At 34.2% G+C, this 26,663-nt stretch overlaps 3 protein-coding genes and 1 long non-coding RNA gene across 4 annotated transcripts; 1 reads left to right on the forward strand and 3 right to left on the reverse strand.

Moving 5' to 3' along the window:
- Positions 1–63: 63 nt before the first annotated feature.
- On the reverse strand, positions 64–1,875 carry LOC123884792 (pentatricopeptide repeat-containing protein At5g50990-like). Its single transcript, XM_045934008.1, has one exon. It carries the CDS (start codon positions 1,705–1,707, stop codon positions 196–198), a length of 1,512 nt encoding a protein of 503 aa, XP_045789964.1. The 5' UTR covers positions 1,708–1,875; the 3' UTR covers positions 64–195.
- A 1,470-nt stretch (positions 1,876–3,345) lies between these two features.
- On the reverse strand, positions 3,346–3,788 carry LOC123885221. Its single transcript, XR_006801106.1, has 3 exons — positions 3,708–3,788; positions 3,469–3,605; positions 3,346–3,379 (listed from the first exon to the last, which is right to left on the reverse strand). It is a non-coding gene; the product is annotated as an uncharacterized LOC123885221 (long non-coding RNA).
- LOC123886568 lies at positions 3,787–5,352 on the reverse strand. The gene has a single exon (XM_045935872.1). The coding sequence runs from the start codon at positions 5,350–5,352 to the stop codon at positions 3,787–3,789; it is 1,566 nt and encodes a 521-aa protein (XP_045791828.1).
- Positions 5,353–25,055: 19,703 nt separating this feature from the next.
- LOC123885761 (phylloplanin-like) lies at positions 25,056–26,418 on the forward strand. Its single transcript, XM_045935082.1, has 2 exons — positions 25,056–25,237; positions 26,111–26,418. Exons 1-2 carry the CDS (start codon positions 25,069–25,071, stop codon positions 26,395–26,397), a joined length of 456 nt encoding a protein of 151 aa, XP_045791038.1. The 5' UTR covers positions 25,056–25,068; the 3' UTR covers positions 26,398–26,418.
- The last annotated feature ends 245 nt before the right edge of the window (positions 26,419–26,663 follow it).

Genomic DNA, 26,663 nt, shown 5'->3' on the forward strand with positions numbered 1-26,663 from the left:
AGCTTACTTACAGGCATGCCAAAGACCTAAGTGGATAAGTTGATGTTTGTAAAGAGAGCTTCCCATTCTTTTGGCGTCCCTCGCTATCCCTTGAGATATTTTGGCAGTTTCTTCTCAAACATATAATCAGAATGTGTAACTGCTAAAGACCAACCAACAATGCAACAAATCATTAGCTCTCATCATAAGTCATATCTACCAGTAGTCTCCACAAGAGCAAAATCCACCTTCAAATTGATGAAAACGGATACGATCCCTCACAACTATCTCTCTGTTTAATATTCTTGACACAATTTTAATCCAATTATGACAGTCTTGACATATACGCAGGTTCTTGGAAATCGTGATTTTTGATCCCGGGCTACTTTTCAGAACGCCATAGGCCAAAGCCAACTTCTCGCTATGAAACGTTAAGTTTTCCTCCTTTTCCTCTTCAGACACATCCATCAAAACAAGATCGGTCAAGGGGGTGAATCCCTCCAGTTTAGCCCTCTGCATCAAACCTTCCAGCACCCTGTAAATTGCTTTCGTTTCTGCATGTGACTGATCAGCAGCATTGAATTGGTGAATGCTATTCCCGAATTCAATCCAACTCTTACCACGCTTTTTACGAACTCCTTTTATTTTCATCATCTGTCTCACCCTCTCAGCACCATGCCAGTTCTTGAAAGAACAATACATGTTTGACAGCAAGACAAAATCTCCACTCTCATGGCGTGAAATATTTGCGATAGCAAATTCGCCGAGTTCTTTCTTACCGTGGATTCTACAAGCACTCAGAAGTGCTCTCCAAATAACAACATCAGGCTTCACCGACATCGCCTTAATCACTGAACATGCCTCTTCCAAATGCCCTGCTCGTCCCAAGAGATCAATCATGGTTCCATAATGCTCAAGCTGCGGCGTAATCAAAAACCGATTCTGCATCATTTCAAAGTACTTGCGACCTACCTCAACTAAGCCACAATGACTACACGCTTTCAAAATCCCAATAAAACTAACAGAATCTGGCAAAACATTTTCCACCTCCATCCTTGAAAAAACCGCAGTTGCATCCAAAGCAAGTCCGTGAATAGCCAACCCATTAATCATAGCATTCCAAACAGACACATGATCACGCACCACACTCTCAAAAACCCGCTTCGAAACATCAATCCTACCGCACTTAGCATACATGTCAACCAATGCAGCACTGAGTATATAATTCAATTCAACCCTTTTCTCAACCATTAAACCATGAACCCACTTGGCATTACAAAACGAACCAAGACGTGCACACCCAGTGACCACAGAAGCAAAGGTAAACCCATCCGGCTCAACCTTGGCACTCAACATACCGCGGAAAACACTTAACACATCATGAAAGCGCGAATTTTTAACATACCCTCCAATGATTGTGTTCCAAGTAACCACATCTCTAACAGGCATTTTATCAAACATCTTCTTGGCAATATCACATTCACCAGATTTCACTAAATTTTCAATCACCAAATTCATGTTGAACAAATTCATAAGATAAGAAAAAACATTATGGGCTATGTGGGGTTGGTGACAGTGTGCATATGTTGATATTAGAGACGCTACAATAGATGGGTATGTGGCATAACCAAGTATAATGATCCTTGCGTGAGTTTTAGCAACGGTTTTGGAATGCATAGAAGTTTTACAGCGTTTGAGAATGTAGTGGAATATTCTACAATCTGACATTGGAATGAATATAAATCGATGGAATCAATGATTTTGTAATATAGAAGAAGCAATTTTCTTTCTTTTGTTCCCTTCAAGTGTGAATTTTAAAGAATATTAGTTCTGGTTAACAGATTATGGGAAAAAACGGTTCTGGAAAAAGCACTTTTGCAAAAGTTCTGGTTGGTCATCCAGATTATGAAGTTACGGTCGTTAAGGTTTTAAATTGCGGTTGCGGTCGTGGATGCGGTTGCAGGTGTTGCAATTGCGGCTAATGCAGACACTGCGATGCAATTGCGGCCGTTGTAGCATGAAATAATTTTTTATCCGCACAAACACAAAAAAATACTATAATTATTGTAATTCCTTATATATCTTTTACTTATAATTCTATATCAATTTTAATTCATTTTTAAGACATTGTGTCTTATTTATGAATAATATAACCTTGACTCGAATGGAAGAAATATTAACATAAATAACAGTCATAATTGTTTATGCAAATACTAATACAATTAATACATCACAAATATAACTTACATGATACTTTTTACCACATGGTGGAATGACGTGGAGGAGCATTACTAGTACTTTCACTCTGGCTATCATCTTGTGTAGCTCCTTGCCTAAAGACATAACCAAAAAATCCACCACTTGATTGTTCATAATAAGGATCTTGGTAATTCATTGCTTGTTGGTAGTTGGAAGGAGCTTGATCACTTGCATATTGGTTATATGAGTTGAAATAAGGATATTGATAAATAGGCGGATAAGATTGTTGACTATTTTGAGAAGAATCACCAATCCCAAAGTCACTAAAACTTTGAGCAATACTAGAAGAAGAAGAATCTTCAAGTGGAACATTTTGTTTCCTTTTACCTCTTCTTGATCTAGAATGTGACACATCTCCTCCACTGTTAAGTAGTGAACCATCAGAACGATCCATATCAGTCAAATTTCTATAACGCCTATAAATAGGTGATGTTTCACCGTATGGATCATGGTCTACTTGTGCATCTTCTTCATCATCACCACCACCACCTTCGCCAGCTTCTTCATTACCACCCCCATTACCACTGTTACCGCTTGGTGGACTTAAACCACCATCATCACCATCATTTGATCCATTGTTATCATCATCAACCTCCACAATCTCATCATCTGTATCTTCTATATGCAACCATTCTGCATTTTGAACTTCATCCAATAATGGATTTTCTCTCTCTTCTATCCATTCAGATAAAGGATCTTCTTGAAATATATAGTTAATATTTATAGGATCAAAACTTGTTTCTATTTCTTGTCTCATTTTCAGTTCAGCTTCATGTTGTAATGTGTGAAGACAAGTTTATGTAACTTTCTATACTTCAATCTATTCCTCGTCTTTGTGTGAATATAACTAAATGTACTCCAATTTCTCTCGCAATTTGTAGCAGAAGTTGTTTGACTAACAACTTTTATAGCTACAAGTTGAAGTTCAGGAGCACATGTACCGTAATACCCCCACCAAGAATCTATGTAAATAAACAATAAAAAAAGCAAATTATTGGTTATAATTATATATTAAAAAACAAAGTTAATTTTGCGAAACTTATAAAAAATGGATTAGTATTTTACCTGCCCTCATCTTTGACCAAGAATCTTGAGCCAGACGTGTTCCAAATGAATCACTCTTTTCTCTGTAAAGAGTCAACTAAATAACATAACAAAATACATTAATATGTAAACATATTTTTTATAACAAATAATTTATCAGATTAAAATATTTCATTTATTACTAACCTGATTCAGAGCTTTGATTTGATCATCTATACTTCTTACTAATTTCGTTATCACTCTAGCCGTCCCTTCAAATGTTTCCTTATAGACATCATCTCCATGTTCAACTCCATATTGAAATTGTGGATTAAGAAAATAACCTAATTAAAAAAATATAATCACAATGCATGAAAAAATTACATGACATGAAGAAACATATTTTAAAATTATATGAAGAAATTAAAATTAAAATATAGACATACCAGCAGAATGAAGATCAGAATGCATGAATTTCCAACGCTTGTCAATTATATCATTATAGGTGGAATGATAACGAGAATTTTATTGAATTGCCTGTTTTGCTCGATCAATGGCTTCATATAGGAAACCCATTGTTGGTTTCTCGTCACCATCAACTAGTCTTAAAACTTGAACAATAGGCTCGTACACCTTCAATATATCTTTGGCTTTACTCCAAAACTCCTTGCTCAAAACAATTTTCCTTGCTTCATATCCTGGTCCATTCTTCTCTTTGCCATATTTTGTTTTTCTAAACTCTTTCGAATGAAACATGTTTTCCAGACCTTCCTTCTGATTCACAATTGATTGAAGTTGTAGAAATTGTGTTGCAAATCGGGTTACACCAGGACGAACAATCTCTCTACCTCCAGTATATTTTTTCACGAGACTCACAATATACGTATGGTTGTAGATGAATGTTGTCACCAACTTTGCTTCACTTAATAACTTTTGTATATTTTTTTTCTTCCCTATATCCTCTAAGCAAAGATCTAAACAATGAGCCGCACAAGAAGACCAATACAAATGTGGCCTCTTTTCCATTAGTTTGTGACCGGCTGCTTTTAGTGCAGCTTCATTGTCTGTAACCACCTGAACAACACATTCTTCGCCAATTTCATCCACAACTTTATCCAATAATTGAAAGTAGTACTCTGTGTTTCTACTATCAACATCGGAAGCATCAACTGATTTCCAAAACACTGTTCCTTTTTCACAATACACTAAAAAATTCATAATATGAGAATGGTTGATACCGTCTGTCCAACCATCACACATTATTGTTGCCCCTTTTTGTTTCCAAGTTTTTTTCATACTAGTTATCCATTTCTTCATTTCTTCATATTCAGCCTCTAAATACACATTTGAGATTTCATAAGGAGTTGGGAATTTAGCTTTTCCCACCTCAGAGGCTATATAAATCAAATTATGCAACCAGGGAGAATTAGATAAATTCATAGGCAAACGCTCATAAATTATAAATTTGCTTACGGCCGCTCCAAGCCTCTTCCTCCATGTGTTTAGCATGCCCTTATTGACTTTAGGTTGCCTCATGCTTTTGGTCCTAACAAGATCAACGTTGGTAGACCTCAAAGAAAAAGTTAGATCTTCTGGTCTTTCACCTCCGCTAACACTTGCACGAGAACTTCCACCTTGGTCATAAACATTTTTATATCCTCCTGTTTCATGTCTGAATTTTTGCCTATTTTCCCATTCATGATGTGATCTGAGACTCTCTTGTGTAGCAATCCTTAATTGATCATCACTAGAATGATCCACATCATCTACTTCAACAACATCTCCCCTTAAATGTTCTTCAAATTCTTCTTTCCTTCTTTTAGAATCATTTCTCTTCGCTATTGCATCAACTAGAAGTTTCATCATACTTTCCCTAACTATACTGTTCACTCTAGGACAAGGTTTGACCTGTTCTGGCATATGTGCTATATGTTGCTTCAATCTCGTAATGTCACCTCTTATTATTTCTCTACAAAGTTCACAACGAACATTGTTTCTATTTCCAGGTATCGGTGTTCCAAAGTGCCATCCAATATCATCACTTTGAGCACCCTCTAATCTTTTTGTAGGAAATGCTTCTCTTGGTGGCATTGTGTATATTTAATCGTACCTATTAAATTAAATATAATAATAAATAAATGTCAATCAATAACATAAACTAACTAATAATTATCTACGAATTAAAAATATAAACTAACACAATTTTTTTGTTTACAACTAACACAATAGTAATTAAAAAAAATTAAGATAAATATCACTTACTATATAAAAAATAAATTGCCTCAAAAAAAATATAAAAAACAAATCTTTTTTTTTTACAAAAAAAAAAATAAATCTATTATAAAATTAAAAAGAAATAAAAAAATATCCATATCAGATAAACAAGGATTGATCCAATGAAAAGGTTGTTTAACCATAATCTAAAAACAAGGATTGTAGATACAAATAAATTTTTTTTGACAAAAAAAAAATCTATTATAAAATTACTAAGGCTTAAATGCACTTTTGATCCCCCTATTTTCAAAAAAATGAAGTTTTAGTCCCCCTATTTTAAAAACCAACTTTTTAGTCCCCAATTTTAACTTTTTTTGAGTTTTGATCCTCCAACATATTTTAGGGTTAATTTTGTTGATGTGACATTGTAACTAATGATGTGGCAATATTCATGTGAACAAATTTAATATCCATGTCATTATTATATGAGTAATTTCTATTGAATCACAAAATCATCTCTAATTTATTTTTGTTTTTAAAAATCCAGAAACTATTGAGTTTGAACGGAAACCATAGGATTGGTGAAATCCATAAGGAATGATTCTCTCTAATGGTGAATAAAATTCTAGTAGTTGAAAGTTTGATAATTAGGTTTCAAATTTCATATTTTATAAGATTTAACAATTATTATTTTAGTTGAATATATAATTCTAATGATTAAAATATTTTATAAATAAATTTTATTGAATTTAAAAATATATAATAATGACATCGATATTAAATTTTCCCACATGAATGTTGCCACATCATTAGTTACAAGGTCACATCAACAAAATTAACCCCAAAATGGGATGGGGGATCAAAACTCAAAAAAAAAATAAAAATAGGAGGACTAAAAAACTGGTTTTTAAAATAGGGAGACCAAAACTTCATTTTTTTGAAAATAGGAGGACCAAAAGTGCATTTAAGCCAATTACTAAAAAAAAATAGCTCACTACCAATTTTTACTCCACTTCCATTCTTTCCCCCGCTACATTTTCGTTTCCCCCCAATTTTTTCTTCACTTTCATTCTTCCCCCCACCCCCACTAAAATAAAATAATTATAATTATAATTATTATAATTAAACATTTCTATTTATTATTAAAAAAAAAAAACAAAAAACTCATTCTCTCTGTTCTTGAGTTCTCGAGAACTCTTCCGTCTTCCCTATCTCTTCCTCACTCTCTCAGAACCTATCTCTTCCTCACTCTCTCAAAACCACAAATCCCAAATTTTCTCTTCTCTATCTCCTTCCTCACTCTCTCAGAACCAACTCTGCTATTTCTCTGAATCATCTCATTCTCACCCACTCACACAAACACCCAAAGAAACACAAAACCTAGAATTAGAAATCAAATTTCCAAATAAAACCCAAAAAGCCAGAAAGAGGAAAGAACAGAACTTGAATAAGTAGTTAACAATAACATACCTTGATAGATATCACATAGCATATCAGACCGATTGGAAAGAGGAAAGGAAGGGAGGACACATTGAATCAGAGGAACGATAAAATTGCAACTCTTCACAGCACCAAGTCTATGATTTAGAGGAAAAAGAGATTCTAAAATGAATTGAATTGACGTAAAGGAAAAAAAGTAAGTTTATTCTGATTCCCTTCCGTTTGTTTTGTTCTGTTTTTTTGCTTTTCCTCTGTTTTGTTCTGTTTTTTTGCTTTTCGTTTGTTTTCTTGTGTTTTCTGAAATTGATTCTAAGATTCTCTGATTTTAGTTTTACCTTTTTTCCTTGATTTGGGGCATAAATGACTGTTGCTGTCAATGCGGTCAAAACGCCGTTGCATTGAGGAAAAACGCCGTTGCGTTGCGGTTGCGATGCGGCATCACTTGTGATTTGAGTTCACACCGCAATTGCGGTCCGATGCGGTTGCAGTGCCTACCGCATCCGCAATATTGTGGCCGCATCAAGTGATGCGGTCCGCAATTTAAAACCTTGGTTACAGGTGGTGGTAGTGTTGTTTTCAAAGGGGAAAATTTGCTTGAATTGGAACATGAAGAAAGAGCGTTTGAAGGTGTTTCAAATGATCAATTTCTTCTTATGGCTTATAATGCTCCAAGAAAAAAACTTGGTCTTCCTGAACTTGGACCCATTGAGGTTCATTATTCATTTTCTTCTCAATGTTTTAAATCATAATCCTAAAATTGTGGATAATTGCGGTTAAATGTTGTTTACATAATACCTTAATTGTAATAGTTTAAATAACCAAAATCTTTTTTATTTTTTTATTTTTTATAAGCATCTTATTAATTTTATGATGTATGCTTTGTTTTTCTTCTTAATTTTCATAGATTGGTATTTTTGTTTTCTACTCTATATAGCTTTCATGTTTTTTTTGGTTACATAAGAGAAGAAAAAAAGAAAAAGAAAAAGAAAAAAGAAGACAACAATGGGATTACTCCCTAAAAAACTCTACACCCCAAGCATCTTCCAAAAGAGGTCTCAACAGATCACTAGGCGGAGTAGAGATCTTCACCAAAGACGAGTTCGAGATAGCACTCATTTTTGCCAAAACATCCGCACAAGCATTTCCCTCACGCAGCGTATGAGTAATAACCACCTCCCAGTCATTTTCTAGCATCCTCTGAATACTATGAATCTCATTAGCAAAACGGTGATGCGCTGTGACCCCTTGCTTGATTAAATTAACTGCGAGCAACGAATCCGAGCAACAGAGAACTTTACGGTAACCATTCTCCCAACACAACTTTAATCCTTGCCATATAGCCATGATTTCAGCACTTAAAATATTTTTTACTGTTGCCGCTCCATAATAACCCCAAATAAAATCACCATGGTTGTCTCTTAGCAACCCGCCATAACCTGCAGAATTTATCGAACTTAGCAAGCTTCCATCTACATTAAGACACACGGTATCCGTTGGTGGACGGGACCAGCTCACACGTCTTTGAGAAACAACGTTTTCCCCCATTGATGTTGGAGAATTAAATGTCGCTGCACAAGCTAATACCAGAGAATGAATTTTGGCCACAATAGTATCAACACGTTCTCTATGATGGTTAAACACCAAGTCATTCCTTGCACACCAAATAAACCATATTATAATAAAGATAATATTACCATGTTGTTTTTCCACTTTCTTACACCAGGAAATGCGATCAGCACTTTGAAGAGAAGAAGGGATACCATGTAAACCACACATGTTCCAAACACTAATTGATTCATCACAGAAGAACAAGCAGTGATCAATGGTTTCTGCAAACGCTAAACAGCGAGGGCAGAGGTCATTCGAGCAAACATGTCGACGGTGAAGAATTTCTCTAGTTGGAATAGATTCATGAACTAGCTGCCAGAGGAAAAATTGTATATTCGCCGGAATACAAAGTTGCCAAATCCACTTCCAACCGGTGAGATTGTTGATATGCATAGGATCCAGAAGCCAAATGTAGGCGTCTTTAGTAGACTATACGCCCGAGCTAGCATTATGCCAAGTCCAAATATCCGGGAGATCGCTCACAATACAAGGTTGTAGTGATTTAATAGCATCAACCACATATTGAGGGATATTAGTATAGAGGTGTTACAGATTCCACTCTCCATTATTCCATACCTCATTAATCTTCAAAGACGTATCATGAATATCAACAAACGGAACTATAGAGCTCAAAATTTCTTTAAAGAACCATGAATCATACCAGAAGCTTGAGTTACCATCTCCGATTTTAAGCGTAAATCCATCACGCAAGGTGTGCATTGCTATAGCCAACGAATTCCAGATGACTGAATCGCCGGATATTCTAACATTAAAAGGAAGCCATCCTTTCAAATATCTATCATTAAACAACATGACCCACAATTTATTTGGTGCCTGCAATATCTCCCAGATAAGCTTACCTAGAAGAGCTACGTTTTGGAGACGAGTGCGGTGCACACCCAACCCCCCAAAATTACGAGGTTGTGTGATTTTGTTCCAACCAACTAGGTGCATCCCTTTATCTCCCGTGCCTTTCCAAATAAACCTTCGCACTGTTTTATCCAAATCATCACAAACACTTTGCGGCAGCCAATTAATTTGCATATGGTAAGAAGGAAAAGCCGCAATCACTGAATTGGCAAGCACAACTCTTCTTGGCTTATTTAGTAATCTGCTTTTCCAAGAGGCCAATTTCGAAGAAATTCTATCATACACATCACTAAAATCTTGCTTGCGAACTTTACCATGGAACATTTTGAATCCCAAATATTTATTAAACCTGTCAGTTGCTTGAATTTGTGTACATTCAGCGATCTCCTCTTTAGTTCGTCTAGCAACTCCCGAAGATGTGCAGAACTTGGACTTGGCATGACTGATCTTCAAACCAGATACTGCACAAAAATTATCTAATACTTCACTAATAACATGAGCTTGAGATGTATTTGCTTTCGCAACCAGGAGCACATCATCCGCAAAGAACAAGTGTGACAACTTTGTGCCATTTTTTTATTTGCATTGGCTGCCACCTCGAGCTATTAACCAACCTATTAATCATAGCTCCTAAACATTCCATACATAGCACAAACAAATATGGAGAAAGAGGGTCACCTTGTCGAAGTCCTCTCATAGGAGTGAACGCTTTAGTCTTACTACCATTCCAAAGAATTGTGTTTGATGAAGAAGTTAGACCAAACATAATTAGAGAGATAATCACCGGTGGAAATTTGAATTTGATTAGAGTATCACAAAGAAAATTCCAGTTGACTCTATCATATGCCTTCTCCAGAGCTAGCTTAAAAACCATGTCTCCCTTTTTTCTTTTGGATTTTCTCATGAAATGTAGAACTTCTTGGAGTACAATAGCATTATCCTTGGTACTCCTTCCGGGAATGAAACTATTTTGTAAAGGACTTATAATTCCATCCAAGAAGGGTCGCAGCCGAGACACAATAATCTTGGAAATCAGCTTATAGGTGACGTTACAAAGACTTATCGGTCTAAAGTCTTTAAAGGTCTTCTGACTATCCCCCTTTGGCAGCAATACTATAACTGTTTCACACACTTTGGGGTCATATTCACCATGCTCAAAGGCACCTTGGACAAACTTCCAAATGTCATCCCCAACAACATTCCAAAAGAGCTTGAAAAATATGGGTTGAAATCCATTTGGTCCAGGCGCTTTATATGATTTCATGCTCATCAGAACATCATGAACTTCTTTCTTCGACACCGGTTTGACAAGCTCAGCAATAGCATTTTCATCTAAGGTAGCCACATCCTCTTCAACGTTATTATTAACCACTGGTTGATTAGAACAAAAGAGTTCCTTAAAGAAATTGAGGGCTTCAGTTCTCATCACATCTGGATCCGTACACCATTCCCCTGATTGTAGTTGGATTCCATGTATTTTATTTCTTTTTCAGCGTATAATAGTTTGAGCATGAAAGAAAGCAGTATTCTTACTTCCAAACTTGATGCATTGCTCTCGTGACTTTTGATACCACAATGTCTCTTCTTGGAACAAAATATTTTCATATTCACCAAGAAGCTCCTTCTGCAAACGTATCAAATTCGTTGAATCAATATCCTCTAAAGCCCGTTGAATTCCTCTCAATCTGGCCTCCACTTCTTTTTTGCGAGCAAAAATGTTGCCGAACACATCTTTATTAAAACTAATGGATTTGTTTAGCAACATTTTGGAGGCAGCGAACAATACTTCCACGATCACTTTCCCACGTATCTTTCACAAGCAAGGGATAGTCTTTATGAGTAAACCAAGATGCTTGGAAACGGAAAGGTCTACCTTCTTTATTTTTTCATATTGTTACTGCAACGTAATAATAAAGGGTTGTGATCCGAGTGTCGACGCACTAAGTGCTTAACAGAGGCTTATGCAAACTTTATGCGCCAATCATAATTCGCAAAACCTCTATCCAATCTTCTGGAAATCAAACGAGACCCTCTACAATGACCTTGCCAAGTGAATTTTGATCCAAAAGCCCCTAGATCAATAAGACCACATTTATCCACATTTTGAGCAAAAAGTTCAGCTTTTGAAACAGAGAACACACCTCCTCTTTGCTCTCTAGGCAGCATAATATCATCAAAATCTCCAATTACCAACCAAGGTAAAGAAACATCTTTTGCAATTTGTTCTAGATACTCCCACAGATATGCTCTCACCGTATATGTTGGACTGGCATACACCCTAGAACACAACCACTTATCTCCACCTTTCGAGATTGTGTTCACATACCTCTACGTTGAATAACCCAAATTCCACCTGATTGGCCTTGCACCTCTTGAAATTCAATTTTTTCATACCCCACTCAATTCCAGAAACGCTCAGAGGATGAAAACAAAGTATGAGTTTCAAAAAGAATTATAACATCAGGCTTGTACCTGTTAATCAGATCATGCATATGGTTCCAACTTCTCCTGTTAGCAAAACCTCTAACATTCCAAGCTAGAATAGAAAAATCCTCGAAGGCATTCATTGATAAATTCAAGTGTAAGGCAAGAGCCACCACCATCACAATTTTAGTGATGATGCAAAGGAGTTTCAGCCACCATATCTTCATCATCTTCTTTGGCATCTTCAAATTCATCACTAACCCTCTCGTCCGCCGCTATAATTGGGTCTGGTGGTTTGAGATGAGTAACCCCTTCACCTATGATTTGCTCTTCTGTTACTGTAGCTTCATGAAACACATTTTCTGGGCACCCTTTAAATGTATTTCCCGACGAAACCAATCTCGGGTCAACCGACCCACTCCAACCCACATAAGCATTGTTGGATTGCTTAGATGTAAATATCATGATGGTTTCTCTCCCGACCTCCCTCATTTCTTTTCTACCCCCTGAATTTCCGTTTTTGCCCTTGGGAGTGCTTCGGTTTATACGAACCGAATTTTTTTGTCATGCTAAAAAATTTTGGTTTATATAAACCGAAATATTGTGTTCCAAATTTTTTTTCAGCTTTCCTGCATAAATTCTGCATGAGACCCTCAACGTCCACAATTTATTTGAAATACTAAACGATGTCCGATTTGAGTAAACGACCACTCGTTGGAAAGCTTAGGGAGTGAAGAATACAAATATAATTTTTGTTTTGAGGGTTAACTATCCAATTGGTTCAGTTTGACCAAATAATGGGTACTGGTACAGAAACATGGCATAAACTTTTCTCAAACTTGTAGGTAGATTTTCTCATACTATAATTAATGAAATTTAACAATTCAGGTGTCAATCTTGTATTAAATTTTGTCTTCTTTACACTGAATTAAAAATCGTTAGCATACGACTTATATTCAGAGAGTTGTGATAAATTTTGTTTTCTTTATGCTTATTGTTATACATTGCGGACAATGTCTGTTTTAAGTGTGGGGGGAACATTTATTTATTTTATTTTTCTGTCAATTAAAAACAAATATAATAATAATTAAAAAAAATTTAGCATGCATACAATTGTTATGAGTAGTTACATGTTTTAGGACTAGAGCAATATAGTTGTAGGATTGGTGAAATTTTTGGAAATTCTCGTTTTCATACTTGATATGATGATCTTTGCACCTTAATGCACAATTGCTGAAAAACTTGCAAACTTAGTAGTGGCTTGATAAATCTTTAAAATACACAGTCATCAGCTAAGTTGTCTGAGTATAGAATACGATAAAGAGGTATGATTAGGACTAAGTTTGGGGGAAAACTTAATTACTTGATTGTAGGATCATGGCTAGATTAAATGATGGGATACTACACAATAAAAAATAAAAAAAATAAAATAAAAATAGAATAAGTTCTTGTGCCCGAAACTGGAGGAACAATAATGAATATGTTGAGTTCCTGTGCCTAAAACTGGAGGAATAAATGCTGTGTAGGGTGCTCTATTCTGAGTAACAGGTTGGACTCATTACAAGTGAGATCTCGTCAGGTGAAAAGGTAGAGTAGCACCTAAAGCATAACTAAAATGAACTTAAGTAGTATCCCTACGTATAAAAAATCAAAAAGCCTGTGAGAACAAGAAAAGAATAGCTCCCCCTCAAGCTGAAATCTAAACTCAAACTCTGAGTTGTAGGAAAGAAAGGGTAGCTTAGTATCTTGACTGTGTAGTTTTTGAGAAGGATCATGTCATGACTCTGGTTGACAGTAATAGGCAGTACACACACACGCTTGATTATCATTGACGGTTGATATACATGAGTTATGCCAATCTTTGAAATACAATCCATGGTTTGAACTTGAATCTTAGAATGTGTTGATTTGTTGGTTATTGCCTTTGAATTGTGCAAGGAAAACAGAAAATTGGTCTTGTTACAGGACATCAAGCCAGGCTTGATGCTTGCTGCGCCAGGCTCAATGAAAATGCAGGTTTCGGTGATGCTCTCTGCCATCTGAGCCAGGCTTGGCCTGGGCTGCGCCAGGCTTGGAGCGGGATTATATATATCCCCTGTTTTATGTTTTCAGCCGCAAGAGGGAGGAAAAATGTGATTTTTAGGGTTCTTTCTCCAACATGAAGGCTAGAGTATTAGAGGGTTTCTCTTGGGTAATCTCTAGGGTTGGGGAAGTGATTGTAACACCTTAGAAACACTTATTGATTGAATCTCTTGGTCACGGGAAGAGATTCGGGAAAAGGGTAGATTTAGGAAAACTCTAAATCTTGTAACTCTTTGTGGTTGAATCTTTGTAATCAAGTTGAATCATTCATAGTGGAACGGAGAGCTCTCTCTCCCCCAGACTAGGTCATTATTGAACCGAACTGTGTAAACAATTTCATCGTGTTCTTTATCGCTTTCATCGTTTATTGTTGATTTATTAATTATTGCTCATCCATTTTGTTTTGGTTGCTTCAATTCATTTGTCCCACACATCAAAAGTATTATTGGTGTGGTTTTCAATCCGAATTCACAACATGATTGCTTATGACGTTGTATCATGTTTTGGTATCTCAAAAAAAAAAAACGGTTTTACTTGAGTCTTTAAACTTGAGTTTTGCTCAGGAGAGCAAAAGAATAAGTGTGGGGGAATTTGATCAGTGCATTTTGGCACATATTTTATGGCTTTGTACTTTGACATATTGGAAGCTTTTCTAGCCTAATATTAACTTTTTACCATGTTTCTAAACTTTGGGTCATAATTGAGCTCTAATGTATTTCGTTGATTAATTTTCGGATTTAATTGCATATTGATCTTGCTCACTCTACAGGTCATAACTTGAGCTACGAGTATCGGATTGAAGTGTGCGAATATGCGTTAGAAAGATAAGAGAAAGAGCTACAACTTTCATGTTGAGGTCAGAAGCCAGTTCGGAGCGCAAAGGAGTCAATTATTTACGTTTTTATTCCAGACTTATAATAATAATTAATATCGGGTTAAACATTGTTTTTCGGCCCGATTCTTTAAGAGCCCAATTTTTCTATGTAATATAAATAGAAAAACACAACCTAGGTCAAAAATTCTGAATTCACGAAATAGATAAGAACAGGGGCTGCTTTGCTCTAATGGAAGCCTAGAAACCCTAGGTTGGTTCATTGGTGACGAAAACTCGTTTGCATATTCCTGAGGTTCGGATTCTAATAATAATTTCATTCATATGTTTATTGCTTCTTTATGTCAGTTTCATGTTTCTTTGATTATTCTATGCATGAATTCGTTTGATGCTTAATCTTCTCGAGTTTATGTTTTCATAATTATTCGAATCAATTCAACGCTTGTTTGAATTTATTGGAATAGAAACTGATATAATCTATGGCGCTTAGCAATAGGGCTGGCCAGATTTTGTTAGGATATCAGTCGCATTGTTAGTGACGCTTGTTCACTGCCCTCGATTGGTTGAACACGTTCTTTGCTTAATCGAACGAATTTTGTAAACCTGGTAATCGCTTGTATAATCAGTTTTGCACCAGTCAAGCAAGAAACATTTGAATGAATATAATTTAGTAACCTGTGATGGATATAACAAACGTAGTTGCCTAACCAGTGGATCAATCATCCTTAATTAATCACTTTTCTATTAATTGATTTTCGTTTCTCTCTCAACTGTTTCCAGAAACCAACAATTAAAACCCCATAATTTCATTGTGTTATTTATCATTCTTATTTTTCCTAATTATTAAATCAGAGGTCCTTGTGAGACGACCAAGGTTAAATTACCTTGTTACTACTTTTCTTAATTAAAACTTATTTTGATCACGAAACGACAGTGATCAAATTGGCACCGTTGCCGGGGATCTCTGATTAGGATTAGTAAAATTTAGAACAAACTAACGTTACTAACACTTTTTGTTTTGTGAATTTTTGTTGTGTTTCAGGTTCTGACGTTGAATTTTGCTGTGAAGCTGAAAAAATAATTAATTTTCGGTTGATATCTCAGATTGATCCGAAATTTGGTCCACAAATCCGAAAAAAAATCAAGGAACAACACTTTCTTATCTTTGATACGAAAATTGAGGCTGAAATTGCGAAATTCCTTCGTTTAGACCACTTTTTATTTTTTTTGAATTTTCCATACATTTAAAAAAAATTCCCAAAAAATTATATTTAGATTTGTTTGATTTTTAGAGATTTTAGGTGTTATTTTTAATTTTTTTTAGATTTTATTTGACTCGGTTTTTATTTTTCTCTTCATTTTATTTAGACAAAAAAAAACCAATAAAAAATGGGAGATTCATCGGACCAGTTGGCTTATATCATAAATTGCTTGGATGCAAGAAAACAACAATCTTGCTATCAAAATTATATTCCAACTGTGATGTGTAATATTTGTTCTTCGAGTTTTCATATTAGTGATGATTGTCCTATATTTTTAGATACTTTTTGTGGTGAGACGCAATTTGTAGGTAATTTTCAAGGACAATACTATCAAGAACAAAATTCATATCCTGCTGAGCAGCCTATTTGGTCACATCCACAGTTTCAGCAAATTGATTCATTGGTGGTTGAGCCACAACCTAGTTTGGAAGAATTGATAAAGCAGATGGCTGAACATAATAAGCAAATGGATGAATGGATGCAATCCTCTCTTCAAAGTTTAGCAGTCAAAGTTGAGAAAATAGTCTCCAATGCCCATCTAATTCAAGAGAAGAATATGTTGCATTATGATGTACAACCTGCTGCACTCTTAGAGGTAATGCAATGTGATACAAGTGTTGATGAAACTCCAGGTGAGCCCATTGAAACAATACTTGTTTCTGTTGATGAACACAAAATAAGCAACATAAATTCAAGTGAATGCCTGGAAGAGATCACACCACAAAATTCCTTCGAATCTGATATAGATGAATTATATACTTCGCTTGATGTAGATAAGTCTTTTGAAATTTTTGCTTCTAAATGTGATGTCTGTAATGTTTGTTGTGAGATCAATGCAGCCATTGTAAGTGAAGAAATTTTGATGCCGACAACCACTTGTGTAGAAATTCAAAAGAATTCAATAACAATTGAATTTGACACTACAAGTGTGGATGTTAGCCGCAAGCAACCATTGCCCATAGAGGAAAAATTGTTGATGGAACCTCTGATTAAGCCGCACAAAAAGCAGTCATCCTTCATCATTTATGCATCTCTTCCACCTATTTTACCTGACTCACCAGTTAACTGTGGATTTTGTGATTTCCATGCTTTTGTTAATGCAGGTTCACTATATGTGCTGGATATTCCTCCTAAGCCACCAGATTTTGTACTATTATACAAGTTCACGTGCTATTTGCTTTTTCTTGTTTCATGTGTTCGTAGTGCAGAAAGGCCTCCACCAAAACCGCCGGACATAGACTTTCTAGTTGCTACAGCTTAGCTCCTCGGGTGTGTCCCTTCCTTTTCTCACTTTATGCTTATTGTTATACATTGCGGACAATGTCTGTTTTAAGTGTGGGGGGAACAATTATTTATTTTATTTTTCTGTCAATTAAAAACAAATATAATAATAATAATAAAAAAAATTTAGCATGCATGCAATTGTTACATGTTTTAGGACTAGAGCAATATAGCTGTAGGATTGGTGAAATTTTTGGAAATTCTCGTTTTCATACTTGATATGATGATCTTTGCACCTTAATGCACAATTGCTGAAAAACTTGCAAACTTAATAGTGGTTTGATAAATCATTAAAATACACAGTCATCAGCTAAGTTGTCTGAGTATAGAATACGATAAAGAGGTATGATTAAGACTATGTTTGGGGGAAAACTGAATTACTCAAGGTTGTCAGAACCGGACCGGACCGGCCGGTCGGACCGTGAACCGGCCATGAAACCGGCTCGGTTATGATAAAAAACCGGACATGAAACCAACCGGAAAAAAAGCGTGGCGAACCGGCCGGCCGGTCCAAACGGTTTTGCAATTTTTTTTTTTTTTAAAAAAAAACAAGGCAAAATCTTTTCTTTTTTTTTTTAAAAAAAAAAATCTGAAACAACGTAGGAATAGGAAAAGTTGTTTTTCATCTTTTTTCTCTTCTCTCATCAGTCATCACGTAAAAACACTTAACATCTCCTCCACCCTCTTCAACCTTGCCACAAACCCTTCCCCTTCCTCCTCTTGCTCCGGCGCCGGCGGTACTACTACTACCTCTTTTGCAGCCAGTTTCTTCTTCCAAGTCCATCAATGTCTTCTATTCCTCAAGTGAGTGTTTATTTATTAAATTCTTTTTTCTTTTTGCGTTCTTTTTTTCTTTTTGCTTTATTTTTTTCTTTTTTCTATTCTTGTTTTGATCTTTGTTGTTGTTCTTGTTTGCTTCTATCTAGTTGTTATTATTATTAGTTTTTTTTTTTTCTAGATTTAATTTACTTGCTTTTTCTAGGGTTAATGTTGATACTGATTGACATACTTGCTACTAAAACTTGCTCAATCAACCAATAATTAAACATTATAGGACTATTCAAACTGATGTGATCATGAATTGATTATAGGACTCTTCAAAATCTTTTCCATAACTTTTTGTTACTTATCTAATAGAGTGCAAAAGTTCTAAGCATATGTTAGTGATTAAAAAAATATTGTTTAAAAACTGCTAATAGAGTGCAAAACTGATAAAGTTCTAGCATATGTTAGTGAATTGATTATTGGTTTTGGTAGTATGTTGCCAATTGATTTTTTTTGAAAACAGTATGTTGTCAATTGATGTTATGGTGCTATTTTGTGTTATTGAACTTAGTTTATTATATAATTTCTAATTTGGTTTGAATTATAAATTTTATTTTATTTTGACCTTTGATATTTTATCTTTTTAATGTGTGAAATTATGAAATATTGAACAATTATTCATATATTTTTATTTATATATTAATTAAATTATATATTTAATTAAAAACGGTTCGACCCCGGTTGAACCCGGTCCGACCAATTGAACCTTGAACCGGTGAGCTTGCCGGTTTGATGACCGGTCCGGTTCTGACAACCTTGGAATTACTTGATTGTAGGATCATGGCTAGATTAAATGATAGGATACTACACAATAAAAAATTTTAAAAAATAAAATAAAAATAGAATAAGTTCCTGTGCCCGAAACTGGAGGAACAATAATGAATATGTTGAGTTCCTGTGCCTAAAACTAGAGGAACAAATGTTGTGTAGGGTGCTCTATTCGGAGTAACAGGTTGCACTCATTACAAGTGAGATCCCGTCAGGTGAAAATGTAGAGTAGCACCTAAAGCATAACTAAAATGAACTTAAGTAGTATCCCTACGTACAAAAAATCAAAAAGCCTGTGAGAACAAGAAAAGAATAGCTCCCCCTCAAGCTGAAATCTAAACTCAAACTCTGAGTTGTAGGAAAGAAAGGGTAGCTTAGTATCTTGACTGTGTAGTTTTTGAGAAGGATCATGTCATGACTCTGGTTGACAGTAATAGGCAGTACACACACACGCTTGATTATCATTGACGGTTGATATACATGAGTTATGCCAATCTTTGAAATACAATCCATGGTTTGAACTTGAATCTTAGAATGTGTTGATTGCTTATGACGTTGTATCATGCTTTGGTATCTCTTAAAAAAAAAGGTTTTACTTGAGTCTTTAAACTTGAGTTTTGCTCAGGAGAGCAAAAGAATAAGTGTGGGGGAATTTGATCAGTGCATTTTGGCACATATTTTTTGGCTTTGTACTTTGACATATTGGAAGCTTTTCTAGCCTAATATTAACTTTTTACCATGTTTCTAAACTTTGGGTCATAATTGAGCTCTAATGTATTTCGTTGATTAATTTTCGGATTTAATTGCATATTGATCTTGCTCACTCTACAGGTCATAACTTGAGCTACGAGTATCGGATTGAAGTGTGCGAATATGCGTTAGAAAGATAAGAGAAAGAGCTACAACTTTTATGTTGAGGTCAGAAGCCATTTCGGAGCGCAAAGGAGTCATTTATTTACGTTTTTATTCCAGACTTATAATAATAATTAATATCGGGTTAAACATTGTTTTTCGGCCCGATTCTTTAAGAGCCCAATTTTTCTATGTAATATAAATAGAAAAACACAACCTAGGTCAAAAATTCTGAATTCACGAAATAGATAAGAACAGGGGCTGCTTTGCTCTAATGGAAGCCTAGAAACCCTAGGTTGGTTCATTGGTGACGAAAACTCGTTTACATATTCCTGAGGTTCGGATTCTAATAATAATTTCATTCATATGTTTATTGCTTCTTTATGTCAGTTTCATGTTTCTTTGATTATTCTATGCATGAATTCGTTTGATGCTTAATCTTCTCGAGTTTATGTTTTCATAATTATTCGAATCAATTCAACGCTTGTTTGAATTTATTGGAATAGAAACTGATATAATCTATGGCGCTTAGCAATAGGGCTGGCCAGATTTTGTTAGGATATCAGTCGCATTGTTAGTGACGCTTGTTCACTGCCCTCGATTGGTTGAACACGTTCTTTGCTTAATCGAACGAATTTTGTAAACCTGGTAATCGCTTGTATAATCAGTTTTGCACCAGTCAAGCAAGAAACATTTGAATGAATATAATTTAGTAACCTGTGATGGATATAACAAACGTAGTTGCCTAACCAGTGGATCAATCATCCTTAATTAATCACTTTTCTATTAATTGATTTTCGTTTCTCTCTCAACTGTTTCCAGAAACCAACAATTAAAACCCCATAATTTCATTGTGTTATTATCATTCTTATTTTTCCTAATTATTAAATCAGAGGTCCTTGTGAGACGACCAAGGTTAAATTACCTTGTTACTACTTTTCTTAATTAAAACTTATTTTGATCACGAAACGACAGTGATCATTTATCAAGATCTATCTCAATACAAACTCGTGCGAACTTTCCCCGTGACGCATCCAGTGTGTGCAAATCCACCTTGATTGGTCTTCCAACAGCAGTTGCCAATGCTAGCAGCAGACTTTCATCGTAATACTCCATACCCAGGCTTGGGAAACGAATCCATACTAGTGTTTTATTGATCTGCACTTGTGATGAAATGAAATCTGTTGTCCATGGCCTAATAGCAACACAGCGATCGTATATCATCCATGGACCACCACTGATGACCTTCTCTCGATCCACTTCCAAATCAAATTTAACCATGAAAAAACCATTTCCGATATCTATCATATCCATATCTCATGTTAGCTTCCATATAGCTCTCAATCGATCTCTCATAGTAATGTATCCAAGTTTCTTCCCCAAAAGTTTAACAATAATAGCATGTTGCCATGGTAACCAATAATATATGGCTTTCATGTTGTTATGAGTTTGTACCTTCAGATTTATATTGTGTATTTGGAATGATTATGAAGTGTGTTCTGTTACTGAAACCATTAATATTGTTAAATAGTTTCAAGATGTTATACACTAAAATTATTAGTATTGTTAAATCATTAATATTGACTACGAGGGTAAAATATATTTTTGAAATCCTTAATATTGGTTAAACGGTTTTAAGATGTTATACACTGAAATCATTATTATTGTAAAATGGTTTTAAATAATGATTATTACTGAAACCATAAGTATGGTTTAATGATTTTGATAGTCTTCTATGTGAAACCAAAATAATTGTATAGTGATTTTGTAATAAAACAAAAGACCAAATGTGATAAATATTTAAATCATTATTCACAAACTATAGTACACACTTATAACATAAAAACAATTAACAAATGTAAATCAATCAATCAGTGACCACTTTTTTTGTAAAGGCTCATCACCTCTCTTTTGTTTCTTCCATTGTAAAACGAATTTCTGCTTTTGCCTAGCTTTTTCAAAATCACTTTGAAACCAAAATAATTGTGGTTGAAAGGTTTTGATAGTCTTGTATGTGAAACCAAAATAATTGTGTAATGGTTTCTAATAAATAAAAGAACGATGAAATTATTATTAAGAATTGATATACTATTAAGAAACAATTTTCAATCACTAATCTCAAACTTGGTGATGAATGATGATTCCTGTGATGTCGTGGTGTGGCGGAGATGGTGATGAGCTCTGTGATGGCGATGAATGATGATTTCGGTTACGGTGATGATGATGATTTCTATGATGGTGATGAATGATGATTTCGTGTTGTTGTTGGCGTTGGTTTGGTTTTGGACAAAAAAGTGAATTATAAATGATAACCGTTAGTTGCAATTAGTTTGGAGATGGGCTTGGGGGGTGTATGACGAAATGGGATAGGGTGTACGAAGCAATTATGTTGGGGGGTGGTGTATGACGAAATGGGCTCGGGTGTTCGTAACAATTATGTTTGGGGGGGTGTATGACGAAATGGGCTGGAGTGCATAAAGCAATTATGTTAGTGGAGGGGGTGTATGACAAAATGGACTAGGGTGTATGAAGCAATTATGTTGGTCTACCACTAAATGGACTAGGATTTATGCATAGTGCGTAAACATGACTTATGCACCATAAACCACTCCCTCATTCAAATCCAAAATATGCTTAGGATTCATAAATCCATTCATGTGTTTTTAGTATAGTGCTTCAATTTCAATAGACCGTGTTCTTCCTCCATCAATAAGAAATAAGGGACATTCACATTAGTTCAAGTGAAACTTCATAGATTTTTTATAGGTTGGTCAGAAAATTATTCGATTCATAATAGACATCACAAGTTCAAACAATAAGAAGTCTGTAAAGAGATGAAAAATCTCTAATAGAGTTTGCTAGAGAGTATTAGTAGGCAAGAAACAAATATGAAAATATTGCACGATGGTTTGAGAGTCTACTTCAATAGAACTACAATATGTTTGTATTTCTGTAACTATGCAATAAAAAATCTCATATCTAGCTAATAATAATAAGGCTTAATTAGTCTATTGGCCCCTTAAAAATATTTTAGGTTTCATAATGACCCCTTAAAAAAAAATCCAGATTGGCCCCTTAAAGAAAAAAAAAAGGTCCGGATTGGTCCCTTAAAGACATATATGTTTGTTATATTGGTCATTTCCGTTAAATTTTAACTTCAAATATAACAAAAAATTCCAATGGTTAAAATTTTAAAAATTAATAAGGTTTTTGGTGGACCACTTACACTTAATGACATCCACAATTCAGTCAACTAAAACTAACGTTTTTTGTAAAAAATTGACGGAAATGACCAATTGAGAAACAAATGTGTCTTTAAGGGACCAATACAGACATTTTTTTCTTTAAGGGACCATTGTGAAACTTAAAATATCTTTAAGACCATCTCCAATGGTGGGTACTTATTTTTTTAAGTTCTAGTACCTAATAGGTACTCCCATTGGAGCAAAACACAAAGAGTACCTAATAGGTACTGGTTCTAAAATAAGAAGTGGTACCTATTTTGTTTTTGTGGGTCCCATTTATAATGATGTATAGTTATTGGTGGAATGTGTTATTGGTGGGTCTTGTTTAGAACTTTTTAAGAGATTTGTGTTGGAGGGATTGAGTACTTATTAGGTATTATCATTAAAAAATTATAAATAAATGATGTATACATGTGGGGTCCAGTTAAGTACTCAAAAATGAGTATCTCCATTGTGGATGCTCTAAGGGACCAAAAAACTAATTAAGCCTAATATTAATTATACATCATGTGTAAAATTACCTTTTGTTTTATCCTTATTCTGAAAAACTAAACTGATGAAATTGTTTTTTCCTATGTACATTCATACCATGGTCAATTGGAATTCATCCTCTCTTGTTTTTTGTGTTTAGCCTTTTCTCTTTTTTCTAGTTCAACACTTGTTGATCCACAAAGAAAAAAAAAAGTGTAGAAGAAAGAGAAAAAGATAAGTGAATGGCTAAGATACAGGAGGAACTATAAAAGAAAGGGTTTGAGAGAATCCAAATTCATAGTTAACAACGTTAAATCGGGCTTGTAGTGCATAAATATATGTTAGAACATGAGGGAAAACTGAATTATATTTCTATTATTTGTATATTTTAGTTCAACTAAGGTTATCCCTATACCTTGAAAGTAGTTAAGGTTGAGTTTATTAAATATTTTGAAGTCCTACCATTTTCCTTACTTTAAATCATGACATCATCCTCTCACCTTAAATTTGTAATTAGCATAACTTTCGGTCTACAAAAGTTTGACCTCAATTTGCATAATTTGTGGAGAGTAATATTAAGCTTGAGTTTGTTTGAAGATAAAGTGTATGTTTTTTTTTTAATGGGCTAAAATTGATTGCGGAAGTCGATCACTTCTTGCAGCAACACTGACGTTAGATAGTTTTGTGTGCGTTAGGAGAGAGAAATAGAAATAAAGAAATGAAGAAAAAATGATGAAAGAGAAGTATCTGCAGTGACGTTAGATAGTTTTGTGTGCGTACGATTAATTTTTATATGGTTAATTGTTTGTGATATTACTCTGCAGTGAGATCTCAACCATTAATAATGTTTACTGCTTGAGGGTCAAAGTAATCAAAAGCAATTTGAATGGTGGAGATTTGTACCGGACCACCTCGAATGGATATCTCACAGATTTTAGGTTATAACTTGATCATGAACGAATTTGTTGATGTTGCACCCACAAAATATAGAAAATACCAAACATTGGGAACTACATGGGAAAGAGTTAGGAACAGGAACGAATAGCACATTAGAATAATAAGAATTATAAATAAAAAAAAATCCAGCTTTGTGGCACCGTAGTAGAATCATTACAAATGGCACGCTGTGCGCCTAAATCCGAAAAGACAGTGCAAGGTCTTCTCTTCTAAATCAAACACACTAAGAATGAACGGACCAAAACTAAACGTGCAGTGTAAATCTTTTGCTTTACCTCTCCACTAAAAAATAATGATGAACAAACCAAAGTGATGGACGGTGTTGATTCAAATGCATGATGATGTGTCAATCTTTTATGAACACAAGAGAACGAGTTACTTATTTTGATATGCAAATAGTGCCTATAAAATGGACTTATAAGGTATCAACCTATGCTACATATGCAAATAATTAAAGATGATAACTCTAAAAATTAATGTTCAAAATGAGTAAAAAAGAATATATTATCAAATTAGTACTATGTCACATACCATACCATACGCACTAAATAATTCCAATTTAGTCATGGTAATTATGTTGGAAATAATTCAATATGGTGCTTCATTGTAGTATAAATAATTAAGGTGCATAGCTAAGTTGTTACATTTAATCAATACATTTGATTTTATTAGAGCCATGACTATGAAATATTTCATTACATTTTACTTAATTGTTGCAATGGCAATTCCACAAACCAAAGCTCAGCTTGGTATTCTCAATGATCTATTGGGTTCTGCTAATATTAAAGGAACTGTACTTTGCACTTCTAAGGATAATGTTGGTGCTGCAACCCCTGGTTTTTCAAGTAAGACCATACTTCTTCACTTAACATTCATCTTGCTATAAATTTCAAAAAAAAAAAAAGAAAAAAAAAAACATTCATCTTGCTATGTTATGACTTCTAATAAATTTTTATTTAACTAAGAATGACACATCAATAAAAAACAGTAATAATTGAGATGTAGATAATATTTGTTTTAAAACATTAGAGAAAAGTTAAATTACTATTAATTAAAGTAATTTTACTGTCGTTCTGAAATTGACACACGAATCCTAGAAAAGTGTATTTTTATTCTTCTATATCTAATGTATTGATTTTAAAAGATAATTCGTACATGATTTTACACATGTATTCAATCACATTTTCAAAATTTTAGATATTTATGTTAGTATTGTAAAACATAGTATTATAAAAAAAAATATTATAACACATCTAAATAGTGATATAAACTCCAAGAGATTAGTCTAATGATAAAAAAAAAAAAATATTATATACGTGTGTTGTGTTCAAGCCCTCAGTTGGTATCTTTAGTGGGAGGTAGATGTAATTTTTTTTTGTATATATTCTCTAAACTCTAAACTTTTTTTTTTGACGGATCTAAACTCTAAACTATTCTCCGGTTTAAATTGCAAGAGAATTCACTCATTCTAAAAAATATATATAAAAATATGACATCTATATAAAACTTCATTACAAATTTACAATCAACATAAAGAATTTTCCATAAATTAATGACAATAAAGTCTTTGTAATTTTTACTGACATATAATTTTATATACAATATAATTTTCGTATTTAATTTATATGTATATTATAAATTTTTTAATGGTTCATCCAAATTATTTTTCTAATTCCGCAACTGAGTAACTATATTGTTATGTCTATACAATATTTCAGATGCTCAAGTACAACTACAATGTGGAGGAAACATGCTCTCTAATGCAACAACTGATAATAATGGAAAATTTTCAATGATGATGGATAATCCTCTACTCTATGATCTTTCATCACTACTCACTAGTTGCAATCTAATGGTTCCTACACCACTCTCTAATTGCAACACTAAACTTCCTTCTGCTGGTGGCCTAATTTCAACTCTCAAATATGTTGGAATCAGTCATATTGGGACTCAAACTCTTGCCAATATTGCACCTTCAGGATTTCATTTCATTCCCTTAACTTAGGTTAATTAATTAATCCATTATAATTAGAGGATATTATAAAATATTATAATTAAATAAATCCATATCCTCCTGTTTTTTCTTATTTTCTATTGTACTACTTGAAACTTAAAATTGATGTAGTGTGTGTTTTTTTTTTTTTTTTTGTAGCACTTGAGACTATTTATGGTTGAAGACATTATGGTAAAAGTAATAAGAAACCTATATGTGTATATCAAAACTCAACGCGTATTTATTTTTCTGGTTTAATTAAATTGACATTGATCTGG

Source organism: Trifolium pratense, linkage group LG5 (assembly GCF_020283565.1).
Source record: "Trifolium pratense cultivar HEN17-A07 linkage group LG5, ARS_RC_1.1, whole genome shotgun sequence".
NCBI lineage: Eukaryota > Viridiplantae > Streptophyta > Magnoliopsida > Fabales > Fabaceae > Trifolium > Trifolium pratense.